General features: G+C 38.7%; 1 protein-coding gene across 2 annotated transcripts; it reads right to left on the bottom strand.

Annotated features, from left to right (window-relative positions):
• Positions 1-57: 57 nt before the first annotated feature.
• ero1b (endoplasmic reticulum oxidoreductase 1 beta) lies at positions 58-9,029 on the bottom strand. 2 transcript variants are annotated; one of them, XM_051913211.1, is made up of 16 exons: positions 8,642-9,029; positions 7,397-7,516; positions 7,118-7,201; positions 6,994-7,035; positions 6,140-6,216; positions 5,996-6,069; positions 5,646-5,766; positions 5,076-5,122; positions 4,968-4,979; positions 4,781-4,807; positions 4,019-4,111; positions 3,098-3,344; positions 2,391-2,460; positions 1,946-2,032; positions 1,740-1,873; positions 58-1,644 (listed from the first exon to the last, which is right to left on the bottom strand). In XM_051913211.1, exons 1-16 carry the CDS (start codon positions 8,792-8,794, stop codon positions 1,584-1,586), a joined length of 1,449 nt encoding a protein of 482 aa, XP_051769171.1. In that variant the 5' UTR covers positions 8,795-9,029; the 3' UTR covers positions 58-1,583. The 2 variants fall into 2 exon arrangements, with proteins under 2 accessions (XP_051769171.1, XP_051769172.1); XM_051913212.1 differs by lacking the exon at positions 8,642-9,029 and adding an exon at positions 7,750-8,584.
• Positions 9,030-9,963: the final 934 nt, after the last annotated feature.

The following is a 9,963-nucleotide window of genomic DNA, read 5'->3' as shown; positions in this document are numbered from 1 at the left end:
CTGTGATTCTTACTAATAAGAGGACAAACACTGAAGACATGAAAGATGACAAGAATCTGAGAGGCAGCCAGATCAATTTATTCCTGTTTAAATAAATATTCCTGACACAAACACACAGTACAGGAGCATCTTAATCTGTTCTGATCACAGCGTGAAAATGTTCAAAATCAAGTCAGAAAGGCAGAGAGGAGCGATGAGCGATATTTACAGTATTATACTGTCATTCAGAGATATTAAGGCAGACAAGAGGATCACGCTGAATGTTCTGGAGCTGCTGAGAGCATGCAGCGCTCTCACACACACACACACACGCTCTCACGCACGCTTTCTCACACACACACCCACATACTCTCACACCCACACACACACAAATAGCTGCTCTTCATCTAAACTTCCATCTGTGTACAGTAAATTACTCCAGAATTAACAGACCATGAAAAAGACCAAAATAGGAGCTTCAGTTGAAATCACTCGTTCTTCAGTATCGGATGAAACCTGCGGTGGTTTTGACAGCGTTCATTGATCAGTTATATTTAACGCTGACAGAAGGACGTGACGTCTGCTGCTCTTTCAAGTGTTCAAAAAATATGAAGCTAAAACAGGCGAGATCTTTCAGTCAGACGCTGAACTATAAATATAATCATGAAGAACTTTCCAGACGTGGAACAAAATGAGTGAATTTCACATTGAAACAGCTCAAAAAATTATATTTTCATAATTAGTGATAATTACAAAAATATAATTTGCTTTTTTGCTTTTTAACTTTGGGCTGAGATATATTTCTTAACCGTTTTCACTCATCTAATAAAATAATTCAATATTTTTTAGTTTTTCTTTCCTTCTTCTGTTTCTTCTCTGTGGAGGATGAATCTGAACTCAATGGAGGAACATTATTGCTTGTTATCCGTTGCTTAAATGTGTAACAATCAGCTACATTTCCTTCTTTCAAGCTTATAAAATTAATTTCTATGGTCCTATAAACCAAAAGTCTTCACTTCAGATGAGGAATGACTTCACAAGACGCACACATTCATGGAAAAAATACCCACAAGACAGCCAAGAATTGATCAAGGTCATATTTCACCTCAAAGGCTTCATTTTCTTATATATATAGATTTATGATTTTGAGGTAAAATGTGACCTGGACATGTTCTTAGTAATTGAGTGAATCCAGTGAACAACAGATTCAAAACTAATGAAGTGACAGTAGTCAGCAGGAACAGACACAGAAACCGAAGAGAACGACAGGAAGAAATGCAGCGCTGGGTAATGAACCGCAGTCGAATCTGACAGAGAAAAGACGAGGAAGTAGAAAACCACAGTCCGCTTGAACATGCAGAGACGAAGAAAGAGATTGAAAGCATGAGAAGTGTTTTGGAGCTGGAAGCAGAGATCCCGCGTGTTTCTCGCGAAGCTTTGTGACTCGACGCACTAAAGCAGAGCAGGAGGGTTTGAGATCGGATCTAGAGGAAGGGTTCTGCTGGACGCCAATCCTGCAGTCCCTGAGACAGGCCTTATTCTGGGCTGGATAAGACTATTGCAGAGTCCACTGGGCTGGTGCCACCTGGTGGCCTGGAGGAGTGTTACCTATGATCCTTCAGAAGAGTCCGGAAGTTGTGCAACTCCTTTATACTCGTGGAAAGTCTGGAGAGAGAGAGAGAGAGACGACAGGACAGAGAGAACGTCACTTTCCTGTTTTTGATAAGAAACAATCTCATAAGCGTTCATCAAACATTTACCTGGAGAATCCGTTGAGCAGAGCCACGATCTCCTGGCGCGTGAGCTGGAAGCCTTTGGACGGACTGTTTTCTGGAAGATTCTTGATTTCCTTCTCCGAGAACAAGATCCTGAGGGCCGTTCCCAGACCCTGAGTCTGATGGGAAAACAGATTTAATTTTCCTCTCACATCAAAACTCTTCAATGTCAGACAAAGACTTCACGTTACCTGTAACTTTCCCCAAAGTCGGCATTTACTGCAGCCGACGCAGTCCATGATGCGAGAGATGTTCTTGAAGTGAAGCCTGAACTCCTCCTGAACAAACACATGAAGGACAGGGTTAAAGTCTGAGCTGTAGAGGCTTCATTTACTGGACAAGACATGTATCTGCCATGAAAAAAACATTTAGATGTACTGAAGCTGCTTAATGAAGCATATCAAATGTGTGAACATTTTAAAGATCAAGTTCAGAAGGTTCCTCCAAACATAATCTATGCAAATGAACACACATGCAAATCTACATGCAAAGCTGATATAAGAATAACTGAACTGCAGAAAAACGATACGCATCGAGTCAAATCATGAGAAGCACCTGCAGAAACAGACGATCACGTCACAGAACGAGACGTTTAATCATACTGAAACTGACCCAGATCTGTTCATCTCAACTCACCTTCAGTGTTTTCGCCTCCATTTTATGGCCAGCAAACATGGAGCTCTCGTCAAAGTGCATGGGAAACGCTCTGCACACACACACACACACACACACACAAATATATATACAGACTGTTGACTAATAACACGTCTATGAACCTTGTTTTAATCAATCAAGAGTTTAAAGTATAAAATAATGTGAATGTTTAAAAAAAGAGTTCATTTTAATAGTCTTTCAATGTGACTGTGAATGTAAATATAACATTTATAATGTTCAATTAAGATGCACAAATAAAATTGTAACTGTTTCCATCTGAAGTTTATTTATGAATTATGAATGTTTATTTAAGTGAATTAAAAAAAAATTGTAATATTATTGATATATAAAGATTCTTGGCATGTTCTTCATGTGATATCACAAAATTATGTCGATGGAAACGCAGCTACTGTCTGTATTTTAAGGTTTTGTTTTTCTTCTTGAGGTATTAGTTAATTAAAATATATATATATATTTATGTTAAATTATATATTTATCTTGAGTATATATTATATTTTGAGTATTTATTCTGGGGGGAAATATGAGCTCATAAAACTCTGTATAATAATTATTTTAGATCATTAGAAAAATGATTAACATGAAGTTAATGTCATATGCATAACGCATTAACTTATGAAAATACTGACGTAAACTATGTTTTGTAACAGTTCTGAGGATGTGTCTCTCACTTGGTCTCATTGAGGATGTTCAGCAGCAGCTCTTTGGTCAGTGAATCCTCCTCGGAGTTTCCCGTGTACAGGTTGATGAAGGAGCGCTCGAAGTACGGAGCCACTTTAGAGAGCGCGCGCAGCTCGATCAGGTACAGGAAGTACAGGTTCTTCAGCCGGCGCGTGCCCTCGCCCTTGGTCTCCGCCGGGTCGAAGCGCTGCCGGAACTCCTGCACGTTTGGACCCCAGACGGACTTCCCCCAGCCCTCTGAGCAGAGAAACATGACCGATTTATTCAAACACATTAAATAAAAATATAATGAATGTGTAATCTAGTGCATATATGTATCAGAACGCTCCTCTCTATCTGACTATCGAGTTTATGGTCATTGAATGTCTTTCCTGAGGTAAATGTGACGTTATTTCAGCGGTTGAAACACTGATCGATTGATTACATGAGGCATGATTCATTTCAGTAAGTTGTTCTGAATCTTTCATCATTCCTTCTGATGTTCATTCATGTTTATTTGCTGCTGTAACTAGTAGTAAAGAGGAAGAGATGATCGGTTCACATTAAAGAGACACAAACACACATTTATTGACTGAATTTAGTGATGAAACTGACATCATCTGAAATCTGAGACTTTGTTTCATAACTGAAGTATCGAAGTTTATTGATGATTGGATGGCAGGAGCTACAGAAAACAGCACTCTCCAAAACCGCTTCGGCCAAAAACGAACATTCATTTTCAGTTTAATATTTTCATTTGCCGAATATAAAAACACTAGTTAGAAAAGTCAGAGAACCCATACGAAAAAATGCTGTGGTTTGAGTGGAATAATAGTTACTTTAACAGAACTGGTGATTTTTCAGATTTGATCAGTGTAAGACATCAGTCAGTCACTCTGGTGTTTGTGGGATACATGCGTGTGTTTGTTTACCGTCCAGCAGGTATTCGGCGCACAGGTGGATGTTGATGCTGCTGTGGAGGCCGGAGATCAGACGGTAGAAAACACGCTTCTCCAGACACAAACCTGAACACACACGATCAGCCCCATCAACACACTGACACACATGATCACACACACCGCCTGTGACTGGCCATTACACACTGAAACATGTTATATTTTTACAAAATAAACACACATATATACATATATATATATATATACACACACATATTCTTTTACAAAATGCAATTTTTTTCCTAAATAGCATGTATATATTTTTCAGAATATATTTTATATATTTTTCAAGATAAATTCAAACTCAAATTATACACAAGTGCAAAAGTGTATTTCAGTTAATAAAATAAAACAGGTTCAACCACAGAGAGAACATTTCCTCATCTGTTCTTCTGTATTGTTCTTCTGAGTGTGAAAGTTATGATTTGTCGGGACTTGCCCACGGTGATTAAAATAATAACTCCATCTCTCAGTTTCAGGAGGAGATTTGTGTATGAAAACACGAGGCCTCATTCATGAAACTCGAGCCGAACAGATATTTGTGTACATTATTTGCACAACTATTATTATGTAAACTCTCACATGAATGCGTGATACGTTTGCTTTGTAAAAGGACGTTTACAGTCCCTCAAAAGAGTCATAAATCACTAATAAAGCTCAATAACTGAAGGTGACAGAAGCACAAAAGCAGGACGGTTCAATGTTTTCATCATGTTTACAGAGTAAATCATCAATTACCTTCCAGCCATTTGTAGAATCCTTCACCTGTGAGAGACAGACGAGAGCCGTGTTACAGAGCGTCAGGTACAGCCCTTCTACACTGATCTGAGAGCAGTTTCTGGCTGTGGAGCGAGAACAGCTGGTCCTGGATCAGTGTAGAAGCTGAGCATCATGGGTCGTGTGTCGTGTGCAAATATTAACTCACCATCATCATCACCTGAGAGGAGAGAGAGAGAAAGTTCAGGTTACACAAACAATCTAACAGGTGTTTTAAACTGATTCACTCACAGAGGAGAAACTGAACTGAACACACCTCGACTCGGAGACAAAGGGTTGAGAGGACGATACACCGATCTTGGCCTGAAAAATCAACCATTGACAAAAAAAAAGATCACTTTAAAGATATTTTTCCCATCTGTCTTTAGTGTGTAATGTTGCTGTTTGAGGGAGTTCTTCTCTATATCAGTGTCAGTGTTTCTGAACTCCTGAAACGCCTCCATCTTGAGTTTTCTTCACAATATTCCTCATTTAAATCATTCATATGCAGAATAAAGGGGCGGGGCCTGGTTGAGTTAGTAAACTGGCGGTTATGGTAAGGGGCGGGACATTTCCCAAACACCAATCACAACACACTGCTCCAGCCGACCAATCAGAGCACATTGTGCTTTTCAGAAGGAGGGGCTTCATAGAGACAGGAACTAAACAGAGCGTTACTGACAGACTGGGAAGAGAGGAGCTGAACAATGGAGAATATGAGGAGAATAATCAACATTCAAGCAGGAAAACCTGTTAAACCTGTTCTAGTAGAGGCATAAACAACATCATGAGTTTTGTCATAATATGATCTCTTTAAGATCACAGTAAGTGTTTATCTGTGTCTCACTTGAAGCAGTTCTCCTCATAGATGCTGTTCCAGACTCTCCAGGCGGACGGGCCTTTATATCCGGTGTATCGCTCCGGGTTCAGCAGCAGATCCACATATTCGGCCTCAGGAGACATCTCATCTGCACACAGAACCAGCATTAACTCCAGTAAAGAAGGTTTGCGTAGCTGCTAAATACAGATGAACATCAAAACACAAGCACATTAATCAAATTTATTCAAGGTGAAAATGTGAGAGAGAATGTAGAGCAACAAAGTCCTATAAATAACCAACTCAGATCTGCTGATTACAGATCAAAACATCCACTTCCTCTTCAGAAACACGTCGAGGATGTTTTCCTCTGAACTCACCGTCTAACCCGCAGAAATGATCCTGAGCGTCGTCGTGATGAGCCCAGTCTGCGAACGCTTCTTTACTCTGATTACTGACACAGAGAACAGTGTGTTAGTGCCTGTAGTGATGGAGTGTGTGTGTGTGTGTGTGTGTGTGTGTACCTCAGTGTGCTGTTGATGGCGCCCAGTTCATGAGCCTGTTCACACTCGCGCATGTCGCTGCCGACGGCCTGAGAGAACTAGCAGAGGAACAGAGAGATCATGCGTTTCATTTCCACACGCACAAACACAACTAACACTCCATGTTTAAAGTGCTGCAAAAATCACTACAAAATACAAAATAAAAATGAAATAAATTAATTTACTGACAGTCTCAGTTAATTGATTTCTAAAGTCTGTGTGTGTCAGATGAATTCAGCACAGGGTTATTATCGTTAACAAGAACTGAAACCATAAAAAACTGTTTCGTTACTTGAAATAAACTGGACATCAACTGAAATACAATAAAATATAAACACGACTTATTTTATTTCAGCCAGTTTCCAAAGAAACATTTTCATTTAGTTTAACTTGAAGAACTAAAATAACTAAAAGTGACATAAAATTAGTAAAAAATATATAGACATATTTAAAAAATATATATATATATATTAAAAATGACAAAAACACAAAAAAATAATTTAAACAAATTAAAATGAAAATGGAAAATATGAAAATAAAAACTGATTCAATACATTAATAAGAACTAAATGATGCTAAAACAAGGTTCAGCATGTGATTGATCTTCACACACGTCTGAAACGCGTCACATGTTCTGTCCAGATGTGTCTGTCGCTCACTATAAATAACCTGTTGATCTGTTATCAGACTGCATGAGGACGATCACACACACCTGCAGAGCTTCAGCAAACACACACGGATCACACGGCTGAACAAACAAACAGCCTGAGCGAACGGCACACACACACACACACACACACACACGTCCAGCTGGAAGTGGACGGAACGGCTCTCACCTTGTTATAGTTGCCAGATTTAATTCCCACAGGAACTTTACTCTGGAAGAAAAGAAAAACACAGAATCAGCTGAAGTGTGTGTGTGACTGGACTGATTCAGGAAGGCTAGTGTTGACCTCTGACCTCTGGGCACGGCTCTACGTGGCAGTCTCTGATGGAGCAATGGCCATCATCGGGCCAGAACGGACACGGACGCTTCAGGTTCACCTGCGGAAAAACATCATTTACATGAATTAGTGTTTCAGTCTCAGTATTCTGAGTAAAACAAGTACAAATATTAATAAAAACAAAACCATTTTACTGTATGAATCAGAATCGATCAAATGTTTGACATCTGTTCTAATCGCTGTATTTGAGATTCGGTCAGAGCTGTGTCCATCTGGTTCTCAGTCAGAAATTCACCTTGTAGTATCGGAAAAAGTCTCTCTCGCTGAGCTTCCGAACGAGAGGGTAAATCTTGAAGTTGTTGAAGAAGTCGATGCTCTCGATGTCGCAGAAGCAGTCGTCCAACACACCTGTTAACTGAAGAACGACACCAACTTTATTAAACAACATCAGTGTTTCTCTGAAACTGACCTAATCATTAAAACTGGTCAAACCCTATGAAGCCTGTTACATTTAATAAAGAATAACTTTAAAAATAAGACACATGTCCAGAAAACCCAGCAGGAAAAAAAAGCAAATGACTTTTTTAAATAAATAAATAAATAAATAAATAATGTGTTGACTATGAATAGCGCGTATTTACATCTGACCTGCTCTGAATGCAAAAGTCCAAAAAGTCCCAGAGCAAACAGAGACGCCTCCAGAACACTGCATCTGTGTCCACACATCATCCCTTCACCGAACCAAACCGTGTTTAATGTTCGGGGCTGCAGCAGCTGTCATCCCTGCGCAGGTCGGTGTGGGTCAGTCACTTCACACGACCCGATAGAGATGAACTGTCAAACTCGACCAACTACCGCGTGGAAATTTAGCCGCGTCGCCCCGCCTCCAAACAAAGACACGTCATCCACGAACACGCCCACATGCGACGCGCTGTAGTTCTCCGCCGGCGCGCTCAGCGCTGTTGTCAACGGTTTAGGGAGGGGTTGAAAGACTACAAACCCCACAATCCCGCTGACGTCAGCGCACCAACCGGACCAATGGGACAACACCACGCTGAATAACAGAAGTTCTGCTTTCCGACGCATTTTTTAAAAAAAAATGAAAGTTCCTTTATTATTCGTTTTAATGTTTTTTTTTTTTTTAATGAACTAAACTTAACATTTTAAATGCGTAATTTCTGCTTCACTGTTTTAAATTCTTTATTTTAAATTCCTTTATGAAAGTGTGCTACATAAATGAACGTGTGAAGAAAACTGATTTTTTTTTTTGTGATACATGTTAGAATATTTTTTCCATAGATATTGACAGCCACACAGACAGTGCAAAATACACGCTTTAAAGCGATACAAGTAAGAATATGCATTATTAAGTTAGACATGTTTATGTAGCTTTAACAGAAACCCGCAACGAACTGCGGAGGTGATGACGTCACACACGCGCGACAGTAGAACATGCCAGAAATACTATGGCAACTATATCAAAAACAGAAATATTAACGCTAAAAATGTGTTTTTCAGTCATAGCATCGAATACACGTACGTGACACAAGCAGCTCTGGTCCTGGCTGTCCGGAGGCTCCTGCTGCGGGCTTCTGCTCTGCGCGTTACTCTGAAACCATCCGCAGCTGAAATCAGTGAAGAATAAACTCAGAAGAAGCAGCAGGAATCCGCGGGTCTGTGAGGAGTTTAACATCTCTGATGATGAGGGAATCACTCAAACTTCCTGTTCTGACTGAGGAAACGCCAGAAATCCTGAGGAATGTTTGAACGACAGTTACACGCTACACAGCCATTATAAAGACAAGCGACGTCGCGTTTGCTGTCGGGGGAAAAACACACTAAAAATGCTCAAAATTGTGGAAATTGCAGCAGTAGAACATCGACACCGGAAACCGTTCACAGAGCGAGGGGCGTGTCTAAGCGCGCGTGAGCGGCGTCACAAGTTCGCGTGCGCCAGAGGCCGCGAGAGGGCGCCAGAGGATACGTGGACGAGCAGTGTAAACATATATAAATAAAATTGAACTAAATAAATACATTTGATTAAAGTAGAACAATTAAAATTAACAAAGTATTTAAATAAATATATAATAAAAGTAAAATAAATTGATTAAAACAAAAAATTTAAATAAAATAAATATTTTTTTAATAAATCAATTTGATTAAAGTAAAAAAATAAATGGCATTTTATTTAAATAAACAATAAATTGATTTAAATAAATACAATTTGATTTAAATAAAAATAGCTATCTAAAAACATCTGATTAATATATTTAAAATGATTAAGATAAATAAAATTTGATTTATATAAAAAATGAGAAAAAAAAACTACATAAAACTTGATTTAAAATAAGGAAAGCATTGTAAAATGTAAAAATAAATAAATAGAAATAAGATTTAACTAATTAAAAGTAGGCCTAACAGAAAAAACCCAATGATGTAATAGAAACCAAATATTTTTACACATTGAGTATTAATTTTTCAGTGTAGGTGAAAATATATCAGTGTCATGTAAATTTGAGGATGATCGTGTTCAGGATCCGAGGATGTAAGAAGATAAAAACACTGAGAAGATCCATCAGGAGTGAAGTGAATCACTTTATGAACGAATGAACAGATTCAGAGATGAACTATATATATATATATGGCTTTATGTGTGAAGTTGGATCCACAGTTGAAGTCAGTCATTCTTTATTATCATCAGTCTCCAGGTACATACAGTATGAAACATCAGATTTCTTGTGTTAGACATGAGAAGTTTATTTTTCAAGTATTGAAGCACAATCTGTAAAACTCGACTGACCGACTGTTTCTCTTCATAGAGAGAATGATTTTAATAAACTGAGGTCAGATGAACACCAGAAA

This window comes from Ctenopharyngodon idella, chromosome 11 (genome assembly GCF_019924925.1).
Source record: "Ctenopharyngodon idella isolate HZGC_01 chromosome 11, HZGC01, whole genome shotgun sequence".
Taxonomy (NCBI): domain Eukaryota; kingdom Metazoa; phylum Chordata; class Actinopteri; order Cypriniformes; family Xenocyprididae; genus Ctenopharyngodon; species Ctenopharyngodon idella.
The sequence above is the reverse complement of the archived record's forward strand: the minus strand, read 5'-3'. Positions and strand labels throughout refer to the sequence as shown.

Coding starts and splice junctions, on each gene's coding strand:
- ero1b (XM_051913211.1), bottom strand. CDS start 8,794: ATGTTAAACTCCTCACAGACCCGCGGATTCCTGCTGCTTCTTCTGAGT. Junction 6,217..6,993: donor AATCTGGCAACTATAACAAG/GTGAGAGCCGTT, acceptor TTCCTCTGCTAG/TTCTCTCAGGCCGTCGGCAG. Junction 5,123..5,645: donor TATGAGGAGAACTGCTTCAA/GTGAGACACAGA, acceptor TTGATTTTTCAG/GCCAAGATCGGTGTATCGTC.